The sequence below is a fragment of the Melanerpes formicivorus genome, unplaced genomic scaffold, assembly GCF_026170545.1.
Source record: "Melanerpes formicivorus ecotype bairdi unplaced genomic scaffold, bMelFor1.0.p_v2 SCAF_13, whole genome shotgun sequence".
In the NCBI taxonomy this organism is placed as follows: domain Eukaryota; kingdom Metazoa; phylum Chordata; class Aves; order Piciformes; family Picidae; genus Melanerpes; species Melanerpes formicivorus.
Window position 1 is genome coordinate 11939522 of NW_027142365.1, and position 27711 is coordinate 11967232.

At 59.3% G+C, this 27711-nt stretch overlaps 2 protein-coding genes across 5 annotated transcripts in view; one reads left to right on the plus strand and one right to left on the minus strand.

Moving 5' to 3' along the window:
• Positions 1-10047, plus strand: part of AGAP3 (ArfGAP with GTPase domain, ankyrin repeat and PH domain 3) — a 99623-nt gene extending 89576 nt beyond the window's left edge. For 2 of the 4 annotated variants that reach the window (XM_068146155.1, XM_068146152.1), the window contains exons 14-18: positions 5106-5275; positions 5844-5934; positions 6264-6486; positions 8235-8490; positions 8751-10047. In XM_068146155.1, the coding sequence (XP_068002256.1) occupies positions 5106-5275; positions 5844-5934; positions 6264-6486; positions 8235-8490; positions 8751-8978 (968 nt within the window). In that variant the 3' untranslated portion in view covers positions 8979-10047. The remainder of the gene's footprint in view (positions 1-5105; positions 5276-5843; positions 5935-6263; positions 6487-8234; positions 8491-8750) is intronic. The other 2 variants (XM_068146156.1, XM_068146153.1) reach the window with 1 other exon arrangement.
• Positions 10048-17667: 7620 nt separating this feature from the next.
• On the minus strand, positions 17668-24649 carry GBX1 (gastrulation brain homeobox 1). Its single transcript, XM_068146436.1, is given in 3 exon segments — positions 17668-18309; positions 23892-24421; positions 24423-24649. Coding segments are annotated over 3 exon segments (1275 nt in total). The 3' UTR covers positions 17668-17791.
• Between the last annotated feature and the right edge of the window lie 3062 nt (positions 24650-27711).

Sequence of the window (27711 nt, forward strand, 5' to 3'; positions counted from 1 at the left end):
ACACACCCACCATGGCCCCTCTGCACCCCCCCAGCCCCACCGTGCTGTGTGCACACATAATGCACCCCCTATGGTACCTGTGCCCCCGTGGACAGAGCAGTGACACCTTGGGTCCCTCGCAGTGACATCACCATGTACCCTGTGGTGCCCCTCAGGAGCACCTTCTCTTCTGCCACCCCGAGCCCAAGTCCTTGTACACACCCATCCCGCACAGAGCCCTCCCCACCCTGCTGCCCCCGGCCCAGCGTGCCCCCAGCGCAGGGCACCGGGGACGTGCCAGCTCAGCTAGGGGCAGCGGGAGCTCCAGGGGCGCGGGGACGAGGCGCGCTGCAGGGTCTCCACAGCAGTGGCGGTGCCGGCAGCGCGGCTGCGGAGGGCCTGTCCCTGCTGCACTAATACAGGTTGGGAATATTGGGTTTAATGATCTGCAAAATGAGGAGGCAGCCAGCTGACATTTACGGATGGTGCCGCATCCTTCTCTTCCCAGACGCCTGCTAATTTGTTGATATCCCAAACACCTCATAACGATCTGGTACAGTGGCAGCTTGCAAACAAGCATCCTGAGGCTGGGGGGCCGCTGGCTGCCCTGCTCCTGGACACTCCTCGTGGACCTGGCATCTGTGGAACAGGGACTCTGTTCACCAGAGGCAGGACCAGTCCCCTGCCGTGCGTCGCCCCTTGCACTGTCCCTGTGTGGCCATGCACTCGCCTGGCATCCAGAGGCACCTCTGCTCCCCCAGATCAAAATGAGAGGAAGGACGGGAGCGGAAAAGGGGCAGAGTGATAAGATTGGATGTAACTGGGAGCTCAGGGAGAGTGGAGGGGAAAGGAGGCTTCTGCTTCAAGAACAGGGCATAGCTCAGCATGCTGAGATGTTGAGTGGCATCCTGCTCCTCCCTCCAGAACCTGCTGGGATGCAGGGGCAGGTGTCCCACACTGACCTGTGTGCCAGGCAGGGGCTGCATCCTGTCTGCTCAGGCAGGAGCCAGCCAGGAGCTGGCATAGGAGGATTTCCATGCCTGGGTGCCTGGAGTGCTGGTGTGGAAGTGCTCCTGCCCATCCTCCATGCTGAGCTTCCTCCTGGCCAGCTCTCTGGAATAGAAAGTGCTGAAGTTGAGTTGCTTTTAGCCACCCAGCACAGCTCTTCTGCTCGGAGCGGTGCTCCCCCCGCTGAGCACAGAGATGAGCTCCCAGGATGCTGCTTCCCTTCCTCTTCAACTCCTGCTGCTCCTGCAGGTGACAGTGACAGATTCACCACTCTGCTCTTGGCCAGCAGAGCTCTGTCCCACCCCAGCTTCTTGGTGGGCTCTTCCTTAAACCTTCTGCTGGCTCTCGGCAGTGATGCAGGATGCCTCCATTCCCCTGTTTCTCTTAGTGATGTGACACTCATCTGCTGACCCTCAGGAAGTGCTTCCTTCCAAGGCTGGCTTGGAGAGGTGGCAGGGGGCTCCCCCCTGACTGCTGGCTCCCCCCTGTAGCACAGTGGGCTTCTGAGGGCTGACTCCAAGGGGGCTGCAGTGGTTGCAGGTGTCCTCAGGCCCTCTCAGCTCAGTGCCTGGGTTGCTGGCGGGGCTGTGGTGCGGTCCTGCCCCTGTTGAGTGCTCGCTGCCGGGCAGCGTTGGAGCTGGGTCGTGGGGTTAACGCCCATTAGCAGAGCCGGCTCCCACCCAGCCCTGCTCAGCAACTCTTCACGGAGCTCAGTCTTTAAAACATCATCAAAAAATCATCAGGAGAGAGCCGAGAGCTCGTTTCCACTGCCCACTAATTCTAATGGAGCTGGCGTAATGGACTCCCGCCCGCGCCAGCAGCCAGCCGCGGGGCCGGGAGATGGCTCTGCCTTCTGGCCCTGGGGTGGCCCCTCTGCCCTGAGGCAGCTGGAGAGGGCTCCCTGCTCCTCTGGAGTGGCTTCCTCTGAGACCTTGGACCTGGCAAGTATGAGCTGGCAAGTTCTGGGGCTCCTCTGGCTGCCTGGGCCGCTGGGAAGGAGCCTGTGTCCCACACGTGGTGCGGGGAAGGGCAATGCTGCCAACACTGCTTCAAGAGAGGTGGTCCAGATCCTTCTGCCTGTGGCATCTGCTTTGTGCTACCCTTTCACCTGGCCAGAAATGCCCCTGACATGAAAAGCTGTGCCTCACACTGTGGCTGGAGTCTGATTCAGCTTGCCCAGGTGCCCCAGGGAGTTCAGGAACTGCTCAAGAAGCTGGGTCTACATGCCCTGTGAAGCTGCTCTGAGTCCCCTGTCCCCAGCTCTGCCAAGCCCTGTGTGCCAGTCCGAGGCTGTGATACCTGGTTCCCTGCTATCCTGCCGTAGCCACACCGTGCTCAAGAGCTCTGGCTCTGCAGTGCTGTCTTGTGTGGCAGCATGGGAAGGAGGAAGGGATTGTGCTGCTGAGAGAAGCTTTGGTGTGGAAGCAAAGCTGCTGTCCTTGGCTCTTCCCTTGCTGTGCTGAGAGCAGCAGGCCCTTTGTTGGGAGCAAAGCTGGCATCCGGGAGGTGCAAAGGAGGAAGTGACAGAGGTCCTGTACTGGCAAAGTTGGTGCTGGGGCTTTGGTTTGACTGGGACTGCTGCCAGGGCTGGGATTGGGCAGCCTGGGGCTGTGGGACACCCCCTGAGCATGGGGGAAAGCTGAGAGAGGCAAGGAGAATAGAGCCTATTCTGATCCATGGATGTGCCCCAGGGTGGTTCCCTCAGGCACCTGGGTAGTCACAGCCCCCAGGAAGGAACACTCCCCTCTTCCCTTCCTGCAATTAGTGCTTCTTCCTGGGCAGAAATCCCTTCTGCATCTCTCAAGAGCCTGATCCTGCTCTTCTGTAGCCTCCTGCAGAGGCAGAAAGAGCTGTCTCAGAGCAACTGGAGCATCAAGTCCCTGGGCTGCAGATCCCAGTCACGGGCTGGGACATGGAAGAGGTGGGGGCAGATGCTTGCAGATGGGTGGGCTGGAGCTGAGCAGGAGCTGGGCAGATCCAGCTGGAGCTGTGGTGGTAAAGGGTTCCTGTACCACTTGGCTGCTGCTGTCAGTGGTTGGGTGCTCTCTGCCCGTGTCCAGGGGCTGGCAGTGCTCACAGAGGGTGGTGCTAGCTGGCCATGGGGCAGCAGCAGTCAGTCTGGCTGTTGTCTGGTCATTTCTTCTCCCATTATTCAAAAGTTACTAGCTGGATATTTTCCAGGAATTTTGTTTCTGAGCTGGGATTTTTTGTCCTTGGAGCCTCCACAGCAAACATGCTTAGGGTGGCAGGCACATGGGGGTCTCTTCTACAGCTGAGAGCTGCAGGAAAGGGTAAAGTGCTGGGCAAGCCTCATGTCTTGGTTAGATGAGTGTACCACAGAGAGGGGAAGAGTCCAACAGTGTGACTGGCTGTTGTCCTCCTCCTGTGCCCCAGAGTGTCTCATTCTCAGCAGGATAAAGGCAGTTGCAGGCATCTTTTCCCAGGGGAAAAGTTCCAGGCTGACTTCAGGGTGGAGTGAGTGCAGCAGTCTCCTTGTTCTGTCTGGAAAAAGCAAGTCAGTTGGCACTTCACCTGCAGAGCCCTTTGTCCTGGAGTCATTTGATCCTCCCAAGGGTCTCCTGGTGTGGATACCAAGCCTTGCCTGCCTGCCCAGTCTGTTTCTCATGATCTCCAAGCCCTGTGGCTGCTGCTGGGATCTGGGCAGAACACAACAATGAGATGCTCTCAGCAGCAGCAAAGGGCAGGCATCTTTCCAATCAGATGTCACTATTAACCCCTGTGAGATGCAAGATCCTGAGCCTGCTGTATGAGCAGCAGGACACTCCCCACCACAGCATAGGAGCAGGAGCAGATTTTACCCTGGGTTGCTCTGGGGTAAGCAGCCACACGTGAGGGAAGGAGCTGTGGAGAGCTGGGTGCTGTTGCTGGCACTTGTCGGTGCAGGTGCTGGTGCCTGCAGAGGAAGTGAGCTCTGGGAAGAGCACTTGCAGGAGAGGAAGGGCTCTGCTCTCCCACCACCCCCACCGGAGCTCTCTGTCTCCTCAAGGAGACTTCCCGTGGCTGCTCCCATTTTCTGAGAGTGTTTATGGACACAGCCCTGCTCTGCCCATGCTTGGAGGCCATGCAGTACCTGAGGCTGACCATGTGCTTGGTGGGACCTGGCCGGTGGCTCTTGCACTCATTTGTGAGCTCTGCAGGGGTGCTGCAGGCTGCAGCAGGTCCTTCAGGCACTGCCCCTTGGCTGCTCTCCTCCACAGCAAGAGGATACTCTGGCTGCAGCTTTTGGGGGGAGTCAGGCAGAGCAAAGGACCCCTCCAGATGCTTCCAGACCCGCTCTGAACCTCCTTAAATCCCATCCAGACCTCTCTAAACCCCTCCAGACCCCTCCCCTCTCCTCTCCATGTCCACCCCTGCCAGCACAGACCCTGCCAAGCCGGAGGTCAGCGCAGCTCTGCCTCGCGGCTGACCAGACTGGGCCCCCTTGGCCTCCTGGCTGTCTCTGGAGCTGTGCAGTTGACTCCCTGCTTTTAATAGAGAGCTGGGAAGGCACATTATGGAGATGAGGGTGTTATTTGCATAACGCTAATTAGGTAATTACAAATCATTTTGCTATGAGCTGAAGCGTGTGCTGTGACATAACGTTTATTAGTCATTCCATTCAGGCCCCGCTCCCTTCAGTCATTTACTGCACTAACTACTGAAGTTGGCAATAAAAGGTGGCTCCTGGTGCTTGGGGATGAGGCTGTGGCAGGGCTTTACCCCACCTATACCTGAGGACCCTGTGCCCACTTGCTGCAGCCTGCGGTGTGGGCTGGCAGAGCCCGGTCCCAGCAGCCTGCACCTCATTTTAAGCCTTGGTTTTCAGCAGGATCTTGGGTGGGTTTGGGGCCATTTTGTTGGGCACGGGGTTTTGAGGTGCTTTCACGTGTTTTTTTCACTGTCCCCTGTGTCTCTGGTGCTGTTTGTGTATGGAAAGAAAACCTGGTGCAGATCTCTGGCTGCTCCCCATGGACACTGCCTCTCCATCCCAGCCACCTGGCACTGCTGCTGCGGGGATCCTGCCTGTCTGTGGGCATGGCAGGCGTCCACAGGGATCTGCCTGTGGCTCACCCCCTGCAAGTCCAACAGGCCCTCTCCTGTGACCTGTGTCATGGTAGCCGTGTCTCTTCCAGAGCCAGATGAGCCATTTGAGTTCATCATCGTGTCCCTGACGGGCCAGACGTGGCTCTTCGAGGCCTCAACGTCAGAGGAGCGAGAGCTTTGGGTCCAGGCCATCGAGAGCCAGATCCTGGCCAGCCTGCAGGGCTGTGAGAGCAGCAAAAACAAGGTAAGAGGCCTCAGCCAAGTGCTGCTTTGCTCCCTCCTCTCTGGCATCTGCATTCTGTGTCCATCCCTGTCCCAGGCTCCCCTCTCCATACAGGCTGGATCCTGTCCCCCTACCTTTGCTCCCATTTGGGATTGAAGCCTATCTCTGGGACTATGCTGCTCTCCACAGTCTCTGTCACGTCTCTGAGCTCCCTGTCCTCTCCATAACCTAGGTCCAGCCCCTTGGAGCTCTCTGTAACTCAGTATGGCTTGATCCTGAGCTCTCTGCATCCCACCAGGGCTGGATCCTGAGCTCTTTTCTCCCTCCTTGGGCAGCTCTACCCTTGCACTCTCCTTCCTGGCCCTCCACTCCCCTGCTCCTACAAATGGATGTCTCCTCTGGACCCTGTTCTCTGAGCCCCATGTTGGGCAGCCCTCCCTGCAGCAGAGCCTGCGGTGTGCCTGCTGCAGGGAGTTGCCTGCTGCAGTGAGGTGCCAGCCACTCCCCGCTGGGCCGTGGGTGTGCAGAGGGCGGGCAGGCGGCGGGCAGCCGTCCCCAGTAACCCAAGCTCCTGTGTGCTGTGTTGCAGGCGCGGCTGGGCAGCCAGAGCGACGCGCAGGCCATGCAGGCCGTCCGCACCGCCCGCGGCAACAGCTTCTGCGTGGACTGCGACGCGCCGAGTGAGGGGGGCTGCGGGGGCAGGGGGCTGCTCACCCGGGGAGGGGGACTTCACCTCAGCCACCTCCTTCCTTACCCCAGAGACCCCTGCGCCGTGGGGCTGTCTCGTCCAGTCCTGCGGTGGGCTTGTCGCTTGGGGATGCGATGCTGACCCACCTCCCGCTGACCCCATCCCAACCGGCCTGGGGCCCTCTCTGTGCTGCTGGGACACTGAGCCTGGAAGGGATCTGGTGGGCAGGGGGCTGCAGGTCTGGGTTTCCTGGGTTGTAGGAGACAGGCTGGTGAGTCCATGCTAGTATTAACTCTCCTTCACTGATCTTGTTACCATCAGACCCTGACTGGGCAAGCCTGAACCTGGGCTCCCTCATGTGCATTGAGTGCTCGGGGATCCATCGCAACCTGGGCACCCACCTGTCTCGTGTGCGCTCCCTGGACCTGGACGACTGGCCCAGCGAGCTCCTCATGGTCATGACCGCCATAGGCAATGCCCTGGCTAACACTGTCTGGGAAGGAGCTGTGGAAGGCTACCCCAAGCCCACCCCTGAGAGCAGTCGGTAAGGGACACGGGGAACTGCAGAGATGCTTCTCAGACACAGCCGCATCAGGAGGCTTGAGGACACCACAGGAGGTTGGGAGCAGCCATCCATTCAGCCAGAGGTGGGCAGGAATCCTCAGGGTACTCCAGTGCTTGGGGTCCTGCCTGCTCTCTGGCACTAGAGGCCCTCTCCCAGAGAACTGGGCAGGAATCCTTGAGGTACTCCAGCATTCGAGGTCCTGCCTGCTCCCTGGCACTAGAGTTCCTGGTGGGTCGGCAGCGCTTCCTGGCTGTCCTCGGCCATGCACTGACTGCCAGAGCCGTGGCTGGCTGCAAAGCAGAAGGGGTTAACAGAGATGGCTCGGCAGCGTGGTGTGGGTCTCCAGGGTGAGTCCCTTTCAGGCCCTTGTCTGTCCCGATCGGAGCGCCTCTGCTGTCACTCATCCCAACAAGAGCCCATTCTGCAGCTTATCAGCGGAGCCGGGGGGTCAGGGGGCAGCGAGCATGCTCGGCGCGGGGCATTGATGGCCGCCCGCCAGCTGCAGATGGACAGAAAGGCAGCAGATAGCGGCGGCTCGGCACACATCGATCCGCGGCCCCCGGCGGGACGGGTGCTGCCGCAGCCTTTGTTCAGGCCGGGCGAGACGGCAGCGCCGATAAGAGGCCTCCCGTGGCACCGGGCTGGCGCGGGCAGCCGCCAGCCTCCCCTCGCTGCCGTCCGTGGCCCCTGTGCAGCGTGGGGTGGGCACAGGCCCCGCGGTGCTTCGGGATGGGCGGCAGGAGGGTAGGGGCCCTGGCGTGGAGCTGTGGATGGCAGTGTGGGGTCTGGGTGCAGGATGCTGATGTCCATGCGTGGAGAGAAGTACCCAGAGTCAGTAGCGAGCTGCAGAGAGAAAGTTCAGTGAGAGAAAGGAAGGGTGATGGATCAAGACAGGGATTTTCCCCTTCTGCTGGGCACCAGCAAGACCACACCTTGAATCCTGGGGTCAGTTTTGGGCCCCTTACTCCAAGAAGAAAATTGAGGGGCTGGATCAAGTCCAGAGAAGGGCAGTGAAGATGGTGAAGGGTCTGGTGAGGAGCAGATGAGGGACCTGGGGTTGTTCAGCCTGGAGAAAAGGAAACCGAGGAGAGACCTTCTGATCCTCTTTAGCTCCCTGAAAGGTGGTTGGAGCCAGGTGGGCTCAGTGATAGGACAAAAGAAAGTGGCCTCAAGTCGGGCCAGGGGAGGCTCAGGTTGGACATGAGGAACAATTTCTTCCCCTTGAGGGCTGTCAAGGATGAGGCCCAGACTGCCCAGGGCAGTGGTGGAGTTCCCATCCCTGAAGGGGTTTCAGAGCCATGAAGATGTGGTGCTGCAGGACGTGGCTTTGAGGTGATCTAGAGATACTGGGGTTGGACTTGCTGATCTTAAAAGTCTCTTCCAACCAAAACAATTCTGTGATTCCATGAATCTTTGATTAGTGGAGTAGGGGTGGGGGTGTCCAGAGCAGTGTGACACCCCTGGTGACAGCCATGTGCATATGGGGGGGCATTCAGGAAGGCAGTGCTGGTATTCATGTCTCTTGGCATGAGTAGCCCAGGCAGGCTGGCCCAGCTGTGACAGTCACATCTCCTCCCCTGGAGGTGCTCAGCAAATGCATGGCCGTGACACTTGGGGGTATGGTTTAATGGTCATGGTGGTGTTGGGTTGATGGTTGGACTCGAGGATCTTAGAGGGCTTCTCCAACCCAAACAGTTCTATGATTCCATGATTCTGTGATCTGGCAGGGAGGAGAAGGAGCGCTGGATCCGGGCCAAGTATGAGCAGAAGCTCTTCCTGGCTCCGCTGCCCCAGTCGGACATCCCCCTGGGGCAGCAGCTGCTGCGGGCGGTGGTGGAGGATGACCTGCGCCTCGTGGTGACGCTCCTGGCCCACGGCACCAAGGAGGAAGTGAACGAGACCTATGGGGATGGCGATGGGCGCACAGCACTGCACCTGTCCTGCGCCATGGCCAACGTAGTCTTCACACAGCTGCTCATCTGGGTAAGACAGGACCCAGCAACCTCCACCAGAGCACCTCAGGCCCTGTCCCAGTACTTTCCCACTGCAGCACTTCCTTGCTCCCAGGTCTCGGGACACCCCTCGTCCATCCTGCTCCCACAGGCTCCCGCTCATGCCCTATCCATGCTTACCTCTTCCTGCCCACCCCAGTGCCACAAAACCCCTCTGCTGGTGCCCTTGTTGTGCCACCCCCATGACCGTGGGCCAATGACCACTGACCAGCTGCTTTCTCTCCTGCACAGTACGGGGTGGACGTGAAGAGCCGGGACGCTCGGGGCCTGACCCCACTGGCCTACGCCCGGCGAGCCGGCAGCCAGGAGTGCATCGACATCCTGCTGCAGCACGGCTGCCCCAGTGACACTGCTGTCACCACGCTGACCCCCAGCCTGCCCCGCCGCAACGCCAACGCCAACAACAACGTCTGCTCTGGGGGGCTGCCTGACCTCCGCTCCAGCCCCAGCCCCGTCTAGCTCCTCTTGGGCCTCCGCTCACCACACGGCCACCTTCCGGCCCTGCCAGGGACCAGGGCCACAGGAGCGGCTCGGAGCCAGGCCACCTGCCCTGCTCGGCCCCCACCAGGACCCCTGCTCTGGCCGGGAGGAGGCGGGGAGCCAGCAGCCTGCTCCTCTGCACCGGTTCCTGTGGACTCTCCCCATGCAGCTGGAGTGGGGCTGAGCAGACCCAGCCTGTGGAGAGGCTCCCCCATTGTCACCGGGGTGGGGGCCTGCAGGACATCCTGTTCTCCTGATCGGTACAGGGGGAGGAGAGGCAGATTCTCTGTGCCCCCACCACACGTGTAGATAACGCAGGGGGCGGAGGCAGCTCAGGCGTGTGGCCTCCCCTGCGCAGCTGGTACTGGGGAGGGCGATGGCTGCACCTGCTCTCCCCAACTGGGGCAGTGTGGGCACAGTGCTCCTGCCCCCACTCCCATATTGGCCTGGCTGTGCACCCCTGGTGCAGTGGAGTGGCAGGGGCAGCAGTGTCCGTGTTTCTCCCATGTCCCTCGCTGCTTCTGGCTGGTGCAGGGAGGGCTCCGCTCGCTGGCACCGCTGCCCACACGCTGATGCCAAAGGAGCATCTCCCCTAGGCAGCCCCTGGACAAAGGCCCCTCCCGCCTCCCTGGTGACCTAGAGGAGGAAGAGGATGGTCACCCCGGGCCCCCCAGCTGTGTCTGTATGTCTGTAGAGTCACTGTCCTTCCAGGTTCAAGCCCCAAAGCCATACACAGTGTCTCCATCAGTGCCTCCCTGCTGGCTGCCGCCGCTGCCCAGGCGGGGCTGGTCTCCGGCTGCGCAGGAGGAGGAGGAGGAGGCAAGCAGCCCCCTCCCCCTGGTGTGGGGCCAGGCCTGCAGCTGTGCGCTGGACCCCCGAGGCTTTGGATGCTGCTGTGGAACGTCTCTGTCACTTGTGTATAAAATGTACATTGGAAATATTTATATGGACACTCTGTATATACTGTTTCTCTGCCATGAGTTGCCCTGTGTGTGTTATCTGCAGCCAAGGAGATAAAGGCCAATAAAGCAACCCCCTCCTGCCAGGCCAGCTTTCTGTATGCTGCCTTTTGGGCTCCTGGTGCAGCCAGGGGCTGCTGCTTGCCCGCTGTCTGCTGGTTTCCATCCCACACTGGCACACGTTCCACCCTTTCTCCCCCAGCTTGGGAGCTGGTACCTGCAGTCCTGTGCTGAACTGGGCAGTTGATGGGTATGGCAGTGTGGGAAGGGGGGAGGGGAGATGTTCGACAATGCAGGGAGTCAGAGGTATCCCACAGAGGTACCCAGCCGTGCATCAGAGCTGGGCACAGCAGAGGTTGTGCACTGGGCAGGACACATGCTAGGTTAGAAGTGCTGGAGCCAGCTGGGCCCTCTGTGCAGCACAGGGAGCTCAAAGCTGGGATGGGAGGCAGGGAATGGTCATTGTCCCAGCAGGCAAGAAGCCTGCGTGGTTTGCTGTGACAGGAGTGCTGCTGAAGATGGAGACAGCCAGTTGCAAGGCACAGACAGCCCCCTGGGCAGGGAGGGCAGCCGTGGGGCTCTACCATCCCTGACCCCACCTTCTCCCAGCTTTTGGCAGAGCAAGGCTCCAGTGGTTCACTGCCTGCAGCCAAGGCCACACAGAATAATAGTTTGGGGTTCCAGCATCCCCTCCTGTCACACCTGGATGCAGGCTCTGTTCTGCACTGGCACTGGGCACAAGTTTGGGTCCCCAAGCCTGTTATGGCAGTGCTGTAAGGAAGGGACGTGCCAAGAGACCCTGATGCCCACCCTAGCATCTCACCTGCCACAAGTACCCCTCAGCAGCCCACTCCTCTCTCTGACCTGGTCACACTGGTGGCTGTAGATGGTGGCCCCAGCCCTCCACCCATCCCTTATCTCCATGTACCAGTTGTGTGTGCCAGTATAGTGGTCCTGGTCCCGATGCTGGTCCTGGTCCCGATGCTGGTCCTGGTCCCGGTGCCAGTCTCCCCACCCATGCCTGCTCCTGCCCCTCATTCCCTGGCAGGGCAGCCGGTGCCCGGCTCGGCCCCAGCCCAGCGCTGGGTTTGGTTAATTTCCTGGCGACTGCATTAGCGGGAATGGAAGCCGAGGGACGGCAGCTCCTCTGGGGCCCATTAATCATCCCCCTCAGACAAGCTGCCTTGATTACAAGTGGCAAGAAATTCATTAGGGCTGCGGCTCTGACAACTTTTATCTGCGCGGCTGGATCTGACTCATTAGGCAGCCAAATTAAAGCCATGATGGGCCCTGATGAAATTCACTGCTTGTTTATCTTGTGCGATCTGATACATCTGCCCATACATCATCCCCCTTCGCGGGATCCCGCCCGGCCCAGCCCTGGCACCTCCCTTCCCATCCAAGCTCTGCCCCGACCCGCGGGACAGCTCGGACCCCAGCAGTGGGATGGGGTCCACAGTCAAGCCCCTCGCTTGTCCCCATGCTCTGCCTCCGGGGCCGGGCTGGGAGCAGCAGCCCTGCCGATGGGAGCTGCTTGGGGACATCCTTGGGGTGCACGTTCCTGAGCAGCCTCTCCTGGGGTGTGCAGCCCCCCTCAGGGCACCTACAGCCCTGGCCAGGTTCTGCTGGGGCTGGCACTGCCACCAGTGCACAGCCCCGGTGCCCTGCTCTTGCCCACACCTTGCAGACAGGTGCTGGGGACAAGCCCTTTCCTCCAGCTCATGAGTAGACTGGCAAGGCTGTCATGGGCTGCTGGCCCCACAGTGGCCCTGGTTTCTTTAAGGGAGGTCAGCCTACACCAGGGTGATGCCCAGGGTAAGGGCCTGTGCTGGGCACAGGCAGCCTCAGTGCTGCAGCACCACTCCCATCCCTGTCAAGAGGGTCTGTGTTGAGCAGCAGCGTCCCTGCTAGGAAAGCCACAGGTCCCCAGCTGGCAGCAGGGCCAGGCCTCAGCAGCAGCACTCAGGTCCTGCCCTGCCCAACCTTACCCTACTGTTCCACTCATCTCCGCACTATGGCACACATCTGGTACCACCTGGCCAGTCCTGGGACAGGACAGGCTGAGGCAGGAGCTGCTCTGTCCATGTTTAGGCTGGTGCCAGACTGCCCCGTGCCCTCCTGAGCTGAAGCAGTGGCTGCTGCAGCAGGGGGTGGGTGCTGGGCAGGCAAGGGGCTGCAGACCCATGCCATGAACACATCCAGAGTATGCAGCTCCAGGATGGAACCCAACGATGCCACAGGACTACACCACTTCTCAGAGAGTCTGAGTACAGCAATATGCTGTACTGGCAAAGAAAGCCCTGTGGGCCCTCTCTCAGCCCTGGCTGAGCTGGCACAGCCTCCTGGATTTTGTGGGTGGGCAGCAGCTATGGCATGGGGCAGTGCTACCCCAGCTGGGACCATATGCTGGGTATGTGCAGAGGTGCCTTGGCAACAGCAGTACCTATGCCCTTGGTCTGCACTTTGGTGTTTCCAAACAATCCTGCCTCTTGAAAGAGCAGGCAGAGGTGTGACACCATGTGCCAGCTCCCTTGGCTGTGCTGGCCAACATATGGAACCAACATGCTCCAACACAGCCCTTGTACCCCGTGCCCAGTCGTGTCTCAGTACCTGGGGTGTCTGTAGGTGCAGAAGTCCACAGCAAGGTCCTGTCAAAGCCCTCAGAAGGAGACCTCAGCTGCCAGGACACTGGCGTGAGCTGGCAGGCTGTGAAAGGCCCAGCACTGGCAGGAGAGTGGAAGCCCCTGCATGGGAGTGGTTTCAGCTGGCCAGGGATCACTGAGCACTGCCAGCTGGTGAAGTGCTTCATAAACACCCAGCACCTGAGTGAGGAGCTGCAGAGGGGGGCTCCAGTCGCTCCCTCCTCCCAAGCTCCAGTCCCAATATGCCCTTGATAATTTCTTTCAGGCCTTGAGTCATTTTCCTTTAACACTGCAGATGAACCCACCAGAGGTTTGCACTCTACTGCTGAGATCATCAGGACCACACTAGCTACCAAATCTGCTGAACTCTATGTGCTGCTGTGGAGCTGGCTGTGAAGGATCAGGAGGTTATTAGGTCACCGCCCTTCCAGCTGCCAGGCCAGTGGGACAGGAGATCATTTCTCCCCAGCAGTGTAGAGGCTCATCACACTGCAGGATTCCTGCAGTAATGACACCCACATGGTACTTCTGACCAAGGCCAGGAGAACAATGAGCTGCTCCCATAGTGGCAACCCCAGCAGCATGGATTCTGCCCCCCAGGGCAGCATTCCTCTGCCTTGTCTGCTCACACCAGGGCTGGGGAGCCCATCACAGCCACCAGTTTTGGAAAAGAGAGACTGGTGTGACCTCCTGGGGAACTGCACTGTGAACCTCCAAGCAAGTCCTGGAGAGGTTGCCTAAGAAATACCAGCAGCACCAGCACCACGTGGAGGCCCACCAAGTCTTCATGCAAGCCCTTTGTCAGAGCACTGTGAATGTTGGAGAAAAGCAGGCTGAGCTTCTGGCTCTCTGCAACTCCCTGGAAGGAGGTTGGTCTCTTCTCCCAAGGAACAAGTGATAGGAGAAGAGGAAGCAGCCTCAAGTTGCCCCAGGGGAGGTTTTGTTGGATATTAGAAGAAAATTCTAGACTGAAAGGGTTCTCAAAGACTGGCACAGGCTCCCCAGGGAGCCTCCCATCACTGGAGGTTGTTTCAAAGAGGCAGAGATGTGGTGCTGGGGGACATGATTTAACACCAGCCTTGGTGGTTAGACAATGGTTTTACTCAATTATCTTAAAGGTCTTTTCCAGCCAAAATGATTCTATGACTCTGAATCTAACCAGCCTTTTTGCACTGGAAACCTTTTCCCAAGTGGGGATTACTGAGTGAATAAACCCCACCCCAGAGGTGCCATCACTGCCCCATTCCTGGTTCTGTAAGAGCCATTGTCCAGGTAAGTGAGTGCTCGGGTCTGGGTAGGGAGAAAAGATGAAGCTGTCCTTGTGAGGGTGAAGTTAAGTGGTGTTGGCATGTATTTGTGTATAGATAAACATCTATCAATAGCTGCAGGGCCATGTATGTCCATGTCTCTGCGTGTCCTACAGCCAAATCTGTCCTTTACTCAGTGGGGCAGGACGAGGGGTTCAGGGCTGTGTGCACCAGTGTGTGCATTTGGGTATCCATGTAAGAGTTCCTTCCTTCCCCCCAGTCCAGGACACAAGACAACACACAAAAGGTGGTCCATGAGAAATCCCAAATAGATACAAGGAAAATAATACCAGGAAGGTGATCAGACACTGGAGCAGAAGCCTGAAGCAGTGGGATCACCATCCTTGGAGATACCTGAAGTCAGCTGGACAAATTCCTCAACATCCTGGTCTAATGGGACCAGCTTTGAGCAGGTGTTGGACCAGAGACCTCCCAAGGTCCCTGCCCATCTGTACAGCTCTGTCATGTCAGTGTTTTTCTTTACTGCCCAATTTTTCATTGCTGCTCTCCTCCTCCCACCCCAGTGTAAATGCTCCCGCTCGGGGGACACCCTCTGCCCCAGCAGCTCCTGTCGGGGGAGTGCTGCAGTCACTCTGGCAGCGCGGGCAGTGCCATCACTCTGTGCTGTGCAGGAGGCACCAAGCCTCTCTGCGCTACACGGGGCTCACAGGGGAGCTCTGCTCTGCACAGCACAGGGAGCTTGCTGCTGCTCCTCTCCAGCTCTCCCCAGCCTGCTGGTGACAGCAGCCAGTCTGCCACCTCCGGCAGCTCCAGATCGAGCCGCACCAAGCTGCAGCACTCACAGCTGTAGTGACACGGATGGATGTAGGTTGTGTTGTGCACTGGCTCTGGGACTGAGCTAACCCAGCAGCATAAAGAGCCAAAGCCAAACCAGGGTGCAGCCAGAGCAGGGTTGCTGACACCCAGAGAGTGGAGCCAGGGGACGGGAGGGCAGTGGCATGAGAAGGGAGGCCTGAAGAGGCTAAGGACACAGTAACTGCTGCTGCCACTCAGGCAGGACACAACAAACCACAGTGTCAGCTACAGATGCCAAGGGAGAATAAGAGGGCATCTTGGACCTTGAACTGAATGTAGCTCCTTCCTGTGTCACTGCCTCAGCCCTGGAGCTGTGCTCTTCTCAGAGTGCTCTGCTTAATCTCCTACAGCTGGCCCATGCTGGGCTGCAGTGGCATAGACCCCTCATGTGGACACATTTATAGTGACAGAGCACTGCTTACAGCTGCACAATGGCTTTATCCTCCCTCCTCCCACCTCCCCCCAGATGTGCCTGCATCAGTCCACGTGCAGGAGCTACTGCTGCAGGTGACACATTGTCCCCGTTTGCAGCCAGAGTATAGTCAAGTTTCTATCTCTGCTCAGACCAACCCAGACCCAAGGAGGCAGAAGGAGGGAACACCTCAGCTGCAGGTCTTCAGGCTCTACCATAGCCTGAGGGCAGGACAGCTGGGGGCAGCAGCCAGAGGACATTTACCTCCCCTGATCCAGAGTGAATGCTAGCAGATGTTGCTACCTGAACAGGCCAAGCCCACACTGGGGATGCTGTGAGCAGAGCCAGGCCAGGCAATTCCTGAGGATGCTTTTCCCTTTCCAGGTAGGTGGTAGGAGACAGAGGTGGAGGCTGTCCTGCCCTGGATGCAAGAAGCTGGCCATGCTCAGAAATACAGGTGATGAAATGATCCTGCAGAACTTTCTCAGGGCCTGCAGGAAAGAAGCACCCACCTGGAACATTCAGGAGCACAGCTTTTCCTAGCGGTTGCTCTGCTCTCAGCTGTGGCTGTCCTGGCACAGGATGACCAGCAGCAGCCAACGGGCAGGGAGAGCACATCAGCCCTGCCAGTGCCCTGAGGCTACAGGGCTCTGCAGGTGGACTCAGCTGCACAGGCTGAGCATGGACTCCACTCTCCAGATCAGCAGAGTGCACCTGCTGAAGAGGGAAGGGCCATGGAGAAGTAGCATGGAGATGGGCCAGCCCTTGCTGTGGCATCAGGCAGGGCATCGGGGGAGACAGCCAGGTCTGTCTGTCAGTGATGTGCCCACTCTTAGAAGCTGTGTCTTTCAGGGAAGGGTGCTAATAGCTAAGTGGGCCCTGTGTGACTCCCTACCAAACCTTGAAGCGATAGTGTTCCAGCAGCACCACATCCCACACTCTTGGAGAGAGTCTTCTCCATGTCCAGGAGTCTCTGGTGCGATTGCAACGGGTACTGCTACTGCAGCACAGCTGTGTGAGCCCCCTTGCCACAAGGGCTGTGTTGGGTGACATTCTTCAAACCAGGCACAGGAGCTTTCATGGCTGGACACTCAGTTAGCAGTGGTATCTCATGGTCCTCTGCATGGGTGTGACAGGATTGTGCAGGCAGCTGTGCCCTGTGTGAAACTGGATTTTCATCAGGTTCTGGGGCTTGGCTCAATCATCTGAACTATCCCCTAGCTTCAGAAACAGCATCTCTTGCACTCTAGAGCAGACTGTTTCACTCTGGCTGGCCTAGATGTGTAAGCCCCTGATGAGGACACCTGAACACCCCTCACCAACCCCACCCCCCTCCCAGGCTAGGCAGTGGCTGCAGGATAGGGCAAAGAGGACACAGTGTCAGTGCCAGCAGCACCTGGGCCACCCTGGCCATGCTTGCTGCTGTGGAGCTCAGTAGCAAGGTCAGAGAGCAGCAGCTGGTACTGGTGACACAGGCTGAGGTTTCCAAGGGAGGACAAGACCCTTACCATGCCCTCAGCCCAGCTGTGGGGCTGGCAGCTCTGGCAGCAGCACTGCCCCAGTGTTCAGAGGCAGTAAGGCCCCTGAGCTGTAGAGGATTTCTCTGCATATTCCCTGTGGGCTAAGGGTGTCTCCTCGGGGCTGAAGAGGAGGAAAGGCTTCCAGGCAGGACTCTTCCAGCGGGCTCTGCACCACCATCAGAGATGTTGGTGGCATATGGGGCTGACTGCTCATAGAGCTGAGACAGGGCAGCCCTGGGGACAGCAGAGAGGGGCCAGGAGGGCTGTGGGCCCAGATCGCTCCTCAGCACACGGCCAACAGCAGCCGGGTCCTGGCATGGGTGCCATGGAATGGGCAGGGATTTGCTTTCAGGGAAAGTGCCAAGTGCATCGGGCAGAGCAAACCTCGGTGGGGATCGCTCATGCCCCGGGGCCCGGGGCTGCGGTGCCAGATGTTCCGGGCAGAGCAGGGGATGCAGCCGCATCGGGAGGCCGGGGGCAGCGCACCAGTCCCTCCCGCCTCGTGGCGAGCACCGGGCAGGCTGTGGCGGCCCTGCCCCAGCTCCGGTTTCGGTCCCCGCACCGGCCCGCCGGCGGGAGGGCAGATTCGAGGGTTGCTCCCAGGAGCTTTTCACCGCCTTCCTTTTTCTGCCCTCTCCCGTGTCCCGACACCGGCACGGGGCCGAGTTCGATGGAGTCCTCAAGGACACCGCTGCTCCCTGCGCAGCCACCGGGGCCCCGGTACAGGCAGCGGGGCGGGCAAGCCCTGGAGCCTCCTTCTCTTCCCTCGGGGTCGGTGCCGCAGCCCGCGGCTCCGTCTCCGCCCCTGCCCTTGTCCTTGCACGGCCGGGGGCCGCTGCCGCTTTCTCCATAGAAAATAATTTATTGAAATCACAGCGATATACGCGCGGCCGACCCCGGGCAGCGCGGCTCCAGCCCCGCTCCCGCTCCCGCTCCCGCCCCGGCCCGGCGCGGCTGGCGGCCGGAGCCCGCGGGGGCCAGGCGGCCCGCGCTCCCCGCGGCACGGACAGACGGACACGCTGCCGTATGTACAGAGTTTACATGGAATAAATAAGGGACATGTACAGAGGAGTGTGAGAGAGCGGCCAGAGCCGACCCGGGCCCCCCGCCCCAGGGTCCGAGAGCCCCGACGGCGCTCAGGGCCGGGCGCCCTGCTCGATTTGCTGGTGCTGGCTGCGCACGGCGAAGCGGTTGACGTGCACCGGGATGGGCACCACGATCTTGGGGTTGCGGACGGGCTCTCCCGAGCGGTTGCTGACGTTGCCCGCCTTGATGCGTTTCCACTTGGCGCGGCGATTCTGGAACCAGATCTTGACCTGCACCTCGCTCAGCTTCAGGGCGTGCGCGATCTGCGAGCGCTCGGTCAGGCTCAGGTACTTCTTGCAGTGGAATTCTTTCTCTAGCTCCAGCAGCTGCTCGCTGGTGAAGGCCGTGCGGCGGCGGCGACTCTTGCCGGCTCCGGAGCCCGGTGGGGCCTGCTCGGCGGCGGGGCCGCCCTTGCCCTTGGCTTTGGAGCCCGCAGCGGCGGCCGCCCCGTCCAGGAAAGGCTCCTCCTCGCTGTCGCCTGCCGAGCTCTCCTCCTCCCGCTCGCTGCACGGCGTGGCCGACGACTTCACCTCCAGCTTCTCCTCGTCCGAGCTGTACGCCTTGCCGTCTGCGGGGCACACAGCGTCAGCGCCCACCTGCACGGCCCTCCGCCCCCTCCCTCCCGCCGGGCCCTCCCGCCGGCTCCTCCCACGCTGCCACCCGGGGAAGAGTGACCCCGCAACGGTTCTGCTATGCGCTGCCCGCAGCCCGGCCGGCTCCCTAGGGCAACAGCCGCGGGAACCTCGGGGCTGAGGCACCCCAGCAGCCACCACTCCCCCAGTCCCACTCCCCGGCGGTAGCAGCACCGCTGCTTCACTCCAGCAGGGCACCACAGTCTTGCCAGGACTTGTCCAGACCTCCACATCCAGGAATAAAGTCTAGACCTTGGGCCCCGCTCAGCCCTCCCTGGCCCATCCCACTGCATCACACCAGCAATGCCTTTCACCAGAAAGAAGGAGCTGAAGGACCATCCTGGAACCAGCAGCTAGGGCTGGTTCCAGCCCAGCAAACTTCCAGTAACAAGGGGTGTGCTGCTGCCCACAGTCCCTCCCCAAGCCCAGGATGCACTACCGCAGAGCTGGGAACAAAGTGCTCCAGTAGATGATGTTCAAAACTTAGCTCCCCTCAACAGCCTGTGCAGAGGGGCAAGCTAGGGCCTGCCAACATCACCCAACAGACAGGAGCTCATCCCAAGCCACCCAGAGAGGAGGCAGTGCTTGTGCTCCTGCAGACATCTCTGTAACTTTACCTGCAAGAATATTGATGAGTATAGGAATATAAATCTCCTTCTTGCCAGCTTCTTGGGTCCCAAACTGCTGCCTGAACATTTAAACAGCCATGGAGCAAGAGAGGACATGGGTGGGAGACAGCAGGGAGGAAAATTCCAACCACTTCCTTGGCAGAAGGCCTCAAACAAAAGTCTCATAGGAAATCAAGTAAGAAGATGCTCCTTGCCATAACCAGGGGTCATAGAGGCAGAGAACCTACAGCTCTGCACAGACAGGTGAAGAAGTTACGCTGAGACTAGAAAAGACCAGCAAGCTCTCCAGGCCTGACCCTGCTGGAAGGACCTGGTCCCAGAGTACTGCCCCTATCAGTATAATCCCCTGTGCAGGAGAAGCAGTAACTGTCTAAGCTTCTAGGCAGTGTCCAGGTACTGGCAAGTGAACCCTGAGCCACTGAACACCTCACTTCAGTGGGAAAGGAAGAGCCCTCAGATGCCTGAAGGTACAGGGCTGCAAATGCACAAGCAGCAACTGCAAGAGACTGTTGTGAGCCCAGGAGACATTGTTAAGAGTCTGATTGCTGTGGAGCTCCTACATCCCTTGCTGGTTCTGCAGCAAGTCCGTGGCTCCTGAGAGTGGGTAGATAGCTTTGGAGATCTGGACTCATCTCCCTGCTCCTCCTGCTTTGTAGCAGGGGAGCTGGGGGGGAAACACCTTTAGGTCTATTCCAGTGTAGAAGAATAGACTGCAACCTCCTTCTTGAGGGGCAGGGGGAGAAGTCCCCCATATGCATAGGGGGTATAGCAAAGACCCTGAAAATTAATTTGTGCTCGAGAGGCTGAGGATTAGCAGCAGGTGGCATGGAGCACTTCAGCTCCAATATACAGCTTCATGCAGGCACTCGCTGAAAAAAAGGAGAGCTTTCATTTCTGTGTTCCATCTCTGCCTGCTTGAGTTCAAGGCTGGACAAGATAAGAGAGCTCTTATGAGGATGCCAGTGTCTTCACCAAGAGCACTCCTAGGTCCTGCTCCAACTCTGTCCTTCCCCAGTGACAGAGGACAGCATCCCAGCAACCATGTAATCAAACCATCATCATCAGGCAGTTTGCTCCTGTAGGCCCAGGCTGTGCCCAAAGAGACTGGAGAAAAGCCAAGTGATGCAACATGTTGGGCTGTACAGCAGCTACTAGCTCTGGTGCACTTGTCTTAGACAGACCTTGGGCTTTAAAGGTCTCTAGCAACCTAATGTGTCTTATGAAATGGCTGAGCTTGCAGTAAGGAACTCAGAGCTATATGATTAGAGAGCCTAAGCCGGGGGTTTTCACAAGGAAAATCGGTCTGTTAGTCATCTAGTGTGTTCCCATCAAGGAAGTGATGGAGGCAGAGGAACCCATCGCTCTGGTGGGAGGGTATATCGAGACTATCAAGGCCTTGGAGCAGGAAGTGAAGCTATCATGAAGCAAAGCATTGTGATCTGAAAGATCCACAAGGCAGTAGTGGAAGGATTGACCCATTGCTTTCTCTTCACAAAGTCCCAGTTGTTTGCTGATCATAGGAAAGTCATGGACCTGTTGGAAGAGGTCCAGAGGAAGCCACAAAAATGGTGAGAAGACTGGAACACCTCTCCTATGTGGACAGGCTGAGAGAATTGGAGTTGTTCAGCCTGGAGCAGAAGGCTCCAAGGAGACCTTACTGTGTAGTGATTAAAAGGACTAATAAGAAAGCTGGGGACAGACTTTTTAGCAGGGCCTGCTGTGACAGGACAAGGGGTGATGGTTTGGACAAAAAGAGAGAGATTCAGACTGGAGAGAAGGAAGGAATTTTTTATGCTGAGGTTGGTGAGAGCCTGTCCCAGGTTGCCCCATGCCTGCAACCACTGCAGGTCAGGTTGCTTGGGGCTCTGAGCAACCTGCTCTAGTTGCAGATGTCCCTGCTGACTGCAGGGGTGTTGGACTGGATGACCTTTAAAAGTCCCTTCCAGCCCAAAACATTCTAGGATTATGAACATGGTAAGCACGGTGAGGAAAGTCAGCTGTCACAGGTGACAAGTTATACAAGACCAGGTTGACCTGGATCAAGAATGAGTGTTGTGACAGCCAGAAGAGCCCTGTCTTGGTAGGCTCACAAGCTCTTTGTCAGGTTCATAGGGAACAACACAAAAAATCACCCTGTCCCTGACCAAAGGTGCAGTTACTACCTCCACACAAAGAGAGGATCTCAGACCACAGCCTGGATCTCATGGAGACCTCCACAGTTCAGGGACAAACACACTCTCAGGAGAGGTGTGGAGAGCTGGGGGCAGTTGAGTAACTATCCTGAGGCCCAAGCTCTTTACTGCAGTGGTAGTAACAAACCAGACCCCGAGCTTTGCTGCTTACCACCAGTTTCCCAATGTGCCTCTCACCTCTCAAGAGGGATGACCACAGGTGGGAGAAAGTTTGAGGCAGAGTAGATGTAGAGAGAGGCCCTAAACCAGAGCATTGACTCATTTGGTTGATCTAACAAGCAGCTGATCTCGTGTCCATAGACAACTACAGAGTGGAGACACTAATGGAGCCCAGGGACAGAAACAGTCACTTGAGGGCATAAGTCACTTGATGTCAGCAGAACAGACAAAAGGAGGCATTTCTTCTTCACGTGGTTCTTCTGCAGATTCAAGATACAAGATCTGTGGAACACCTTGCTTCCGGATGTGGTGATGCCACATTTCTCTCTCCTTTCTGGTGGACTCCAGGGGAGATGAAAGAAGGTCACAGAAAAGCAATTGGTCAAATGCTACTAAGTACACAGAAGCAGCATCTGGCTCAGGAAGGCCCTGAAGCACAGGTGGGTGGAAGCTGGGGAAGTGTCGTTTTAAGCAGTACTGCACAGGTTGTGTTCTTTTACTCTTCCCTGAACAATTGCTTGGCCAGGGCTGCAGGCATGATGCTAGCACGAGCTGCATTATAGATAGTTTTTGATGCCTCCCCTCTTTCTCTTCCTTATCTGTAGAAAAAGCCCATGGGAACCATCCTGGCTTTCATTTGAGATGGTTGGTAAAACAAACCTTATTGTCCATCCCTAGGGCCTTGGCTGGTACAGTCAGGAGAAATATTAGGCAAAGGAGAAGGTAGGAACATTCAACCTCCCAAATCCTCTTGGATATGGGCAGAGCAGCCCATAGAGTTAGGTCCACAGGGGCTCATGCTTGTGCTGAGGGACAGGCATCCTTCATGGCTCCAGAGCAGGCACAGTGGTAAGAGAATGTGGTGAGTGAACAGCTGTGGCAGGACATATCTCCTGCTAGCACATGAATATGTTACAGCAGGGCAAGCCTTGGAGACATGGCTTCTTAGTATCAGAAATGGCCACTGTCTGGGACAGGTCATCTGAGTCCCTTGGGAGGACAGATCATGTTTGGCTTAGCTATGGAGGAGCTGTGGAGGAAGATCTGACATAACGCAGCTCATTCCCTTATTGACTGAGAAGATGTGGTCATACAGACGGCTGGCTTTGGTCAGGGCAGTTCTGTCCCTGAGGAGACTGTCACCCCAGAGGTGAGGTCCTACTGGGCTTTTGACTCAGCATAGCTACCTGAGAACACCAAAGCCCCAGTAACCTATAAAGGTAATGGGGGAGGCAAAACACCCTGGTTGTCCTGCTGAGGGACGAAGTTCAAGAGGCACCTGAGAGAGGAAAATGGTATTCTGAGGGAAGGACAAGGCAGGGCCAGGAAAAGCCCTGGGCTCACCTAGGAGAGACTAAAGGGAAGATGGAGAATGTGCCGTCAAGCACTGCGAGAAGCAGCAGAGACTTCTCAGCACACATCCGTGCCTGGAAGCCTGCGAGACAAAGGTGGATCTCAAGGAAGACCAGGGGAGACAGCTCTCAGGACAAGCCACGCCGGAGCAAGCCAGCAGCGGGGCTATGTCACTCTCGCCACAGAGGGGACACCTGGAGCTGCAGGACCAGAGGTGGCAGAGAGCGAGAGCTGGATCCAGCCGAGCAACAAGTCTGAGGCTGCTGTCCGCACACGCGTGGAGAGGCCGCAGCTTACAAAGGCGGGGACCCTGCCACAGCAACGGGAGCCGCCCCGGCCAGCACAGAGCGGGCTCCCGGGATCGGGGCAGCCACCTGCCCGGGCCGTCGGGCGCAGCTGATGCCGAGACCGCGAGCACAGGGGCGGACTCAGACCACGAGGAGCGAAGCTCCGAGCGGGCAGCGTGGCAGCCGCCGGGGCACAGGACCTGCCACCGGGGCACAGGACCTGCCGCCGCTGCGCGGGCTTGGAGAGTCAGCAGTCGCAGCAGGGCGACGCCGGGAGGGCGGCGAAGTCCGGCACGGGGCGGGTTGCAGGAAAGCGAGGGAACCCCGAGTCCCCAGCCCCGCGGTACACCCAGGAAGAGGTATCGTGCCGGAGAAGGGGCGCAGCCCTGCGCCGCGTCTGCACCGAACGGGAGCGGGACCGGGACGGGGACCGGAGGGCTGAGCGCAGTGCTGCGGCCCGGGCCGGATGCCAGGACCTCGGAGAGCTCCGCGCCGCCGAGCCCTTCTCGGCTCCGGTAGCCCCCGTATCCCACCGAGGGGCCACCCCGACAGCGGTCGCAACGCGGCCTGAGCCCGGCGAGCGGAGTTTGTCTCTGCGAAAGTTGCGGGTGCTGTGGAACGGGCCCAGAACAGAGGAGAACCGGCCCCGTCCTCCCAGCTCGGCCCGACGGGACGGACCGGGAGCGGCAGCCACAAGCAGCCCTCACCGCCACAGCTCATTGTGCTTCTGTCCCCGGCTCCTGTCCTGGTGAGCCCGGGGGCCCGCGATGCAGCCCCCTAGCCCGTAGCCGCCGGTGAGAGCCCGGACCGGGGCTGCGGGAGTCCCGGGTGAGGCGGACAGGAGTTCGCCGTAGGCGCTGTGCTGTCTGCCGGGCGGGCTGGCCCGCGCCACTCTTACCTGCCAGGCCGGGGAAGGGGTCCGGGAAGTGCAGCGGCGGCTCGGGCGGCCCCTTGTCGCGACCCCCCGGAGGCAGCTCCTCCGGCTCCAGCCCCTCGGTGCCTCGCCGGCAGCCGGCGTCGGGGTTGGCGCGCGGCGGGGGCAGCTCCTGCGGCGGGTAGAAGCCGTCGGGGGGTTCGGAGAAGCTGGGCAGGGCGGTGGTAAGGGCCACCATGGAGGGCACGGCCTGGCCCAGACTGGCGCAGAAGGTGTTGGTGAGGCGGCCGGCGAAGGAGGCGAGCGGGGCCAGCGGCGGCAGCCCCGACTGCAGCGGCGCGTGGGACAGCGCCTGCGGCAGCACCAGCGGCCGGTACGGCATGAACATGGGGTACCCGGTGTAAAGCAGGTGCCCGGAGCGTGGTGGCGGCGTCCCAATGAGCGAGTCGATGGAGAAGGCGGTCCCCTGGCCGCTGGGTCTCTGCATGGCGAGCGGGCGCCGCCGGCTCAGCCGGCACCAACTTTCCGGCGAGCTCGGGCCGCCGCCAACTCGCCGGGCCCCGCCGTGGTCCCGGCCCACGCCCGCCGCCTCCCGTGGGCTTCGGCGCCCAGCGAGAGCTGCCGCCCGCCCGCCCGCTCGCTGGCTCGGCGCGGCGGAGTGGAGCCGCGCTCGGAGCCGCCCGCCCGCCCGCCCCGCCGCGGGGGGGCCGGGCCGGGCCGGGCGGGGAGGGGAGGGCCGGGAGGGGAGGCGGGCGGGGGTGTCGCCCTCTGCTCTCATCCATCTTCCGCACATCACGGTCGAGTTCCTCCTTCAGCGCCCGCTCCGCCGGGGCTCGGCGCCCCGCTCCCCCCGGCGCGGCCGGCCCCTGGGAAGGCACCTCCCCCTCCCGCCTCATCAGCTGTTATTAATGGTGATTGATGATTAGCAATTATGGGGCCAGCACAAGGGTTCTTTTGTGGGGACGGGACGGGGCCGCGCCGTTCGGCACATCCTTTCTCGGGCCAACCCTGAGCCCGGGACAACAGACGAGGCGAGCCGGGACCGTTCCGCCCCGGCCCCGCCGCCTCCCGGAGTCCGCCTGCGGCGACGCCCCTGAAGGCCGAGCCGGGGTTACCGTGCTTTACCAGCAGACCACCGGGCTCCGTCCGTGGAGCAGGGGTGGTGGCCCAGGAAGGGTCCCGCCTGTCCTCGGAGCTTCGCGGCGGGCAGGGAGTGGGGCCGGGCTCGGACGCGGGGCTGCTCGGAGACGTTCTCGGGACGGAGTGGGTATGGTGGCCTGGAGCCTGAGCGGGGAATGAGTCTCCCCCAGCCCTGCCTCTCCGCTCCCGTCGGGCAGGACCCGGGCCGAGGGTCGCAGTCCCGGCTGAGCGGGGCCGCAGCCCGGAGCCCGCCTGTTGGAAGAGTGCCCACGGCGCCAGGGAGCGCCTGCCCGACAGGCTGAGCCCATCCGGACCCGTCCGCCCGGGAGGTCCCACGGCTGCAGTCGGGTTCTGCTGACCATGGCCCGGGTTCACCGCCCGCCCGCCGTGCGCTGCAGCCGCACAAAGCCTCGGGCTTGCCGCTGCACACCCGCCGTGTGCCACACTTGTCCCCTGACTCGGGCCGGGCTCTCCTGCACCTCACTCGATCAACGGAGCGAGTGGTCCCAGCGCAGGCTGAGTGCTCCACGGTACGTATCCCGGGGAGCACAGTGAGGAGTCCCCACGCTAGCGCAGAGCACTTGCTCTCCCAGCTCAGCACTGGCCGTGCCGCCTGTCCACAGGGACAGGGGAGCTCCCCTGGGGAGCTGCCATGTGCCAAATGGCGAGCAAAGGAGAACCTTGCCTCAGGAGGACAGTGAGATGGCCACAGAAAGCATTCAGAGGCTGGGAAATGCCAGAGATGCAGTTACATCTAGCTGACTGATGGTGTTTGCAGTGGTGCAGGCACACCCCAGACCTCCAGCTCTCTCCTGGAGATAGTCCTCAGGACCCCGACATGTTCCTGCCAGCACTCATCCCTGGACTAGGGAAGCAGTACCTCTGGCTGCTTAGCTACCCAGGCTCCCTGCTGGCATCAATGTCAATGTGAATGCATAGATTTCTCCACCCCCTTTCCTTACCCTATCCCTAAGGAAGTCTGGGGCAACACTTTGCTGCAGCCTTGCGCTGTGTTTTGTGTGGGACATGACAGTCCAGCGGTGGAGCTGGCCATAAATCCTGTGTGGAGCAAGTAAACGAGGCCAAATAGGCCCAGCAGGCAAATGTGGTGTGGTAATCAGCCTTCCTCCACCAAACAGACTCAATCTGAATCCCCAGGGTCCAGCTACAACACCAGCACAAGGGCCTGCTCAGAGTCTCCTCTTTCTTTCTTGCCTTTTGTGCCTGTCCCTATGGCACATCCCTGATGTCTCAAGGAAAAATCCCCCCATGGCGAGAGCTGCCCTACCCCCAGCCAGGAAAACAGAGGTGTGAGGACCTCATGTTAAAATAGTCATCAGGACTCAAACAGTGAATCATAAACTGAGTCTCAGCAAAAGAGATTCCTCCTACCACTCTGATGCAGACACCTCCTGCTAGCTGATGGCCCTTGGATCACGAAGAGCTGTACATGTTTGCTGGGCATGGCCCATGTGGACCCTGATCTGGGGTGAGGGCCCTGATGGGAGGGCTGGGTAGGAGGCTGGCAGTGACTAGCATCTGGATGAATCCAGCTTAGGAATTGGTTATGACATGGTGAGGGACAGGCTCAAGCTCTACAGGTCAGCATCCATGCTCTATCTCTCCTTGCCTCAGCTCTCCTGGCTCTTTCCTGTGTGGGAAAGGAGCCTTCAGGTTGGGGTCATCTTCACACACACAGCTTGGCTTGTTCCACTGCCACCAAAACACATTAGACCATGCAGGAAATGCATGGTCTACACAGCCATGTGTAAGGCACTGGATCTCAAGACCTGCACTCAGAAGGGTCCCAGTCAAGGCTACGCAAGCAGTTTCCTAACTCCTGAGCAACTGCAATTTGTTCACCTGTTCACTGGACCTTTTCTATGTGACCTTCAACCTCACAGCCTCTTACAAGTTAGCAGGATATTTGAGAGCAAGGGGAAACTCTGATCTTCAGGGACCTTGCTGGGGAAACTGAGAAAGCTGGGGATGAACCACAGCTCCTGCAAGGAAGGACTGCCTGTGTCCAAAGCAGCAGGTCTTTCCTGAGGCTCTCCTTCTGACCTCTCCAAATCCAAAGCTTGCACCTTGCAAATTCCCACATATGTCTCCAAGGAGAAGGTTCTGCTTGCTTGATCACACACTTGCTTTACCCACAGCCCCTGTGTCTCCTCAAACCCTGAATCTCAGTTCAGTGCCAGGAGCAGCCAGGTCCCACTGAGGGAAGGTGAGAAGAACAGATCTGGTGACAGAAATTAGTCCAGTGGTTACCCAGCAAGTCCTATTCTCTGAGTGGTGAGGCAAATCCAAGGCCAAGCCAGGGAGTCAAATCAGTAGGTTGGGATCAGAGAGGTACAAGATCAGAAGTACCTCCAGCTGAAGTCAAGCAGAACCTGAGGGTGACAGCCTGAGCTCAAAAGAAGCTCCTCAGGCAAAGAGGGTCAGGGTCTCACTGAAGTTCCCCACACACAGATGCATTATCTAAGGTGGTTCTGACATCAGAGAGCCAAAGCCCCAGGAAGACTGGAATGTACCCAGGGCCCTGACAACTCACTCTGATTTACTTCAGCTCCTGGGACTTAGAAGTAAAGGTAGAAATTCATTTACCAAACTGTAAAGCAAAGATCTGGAGAATAAAGGATTGAAGTACTAGGAGGAAAAAGGGAAGGACTGGCAAAGAAAGGGCAAGCAAAGCAGAGCAAAT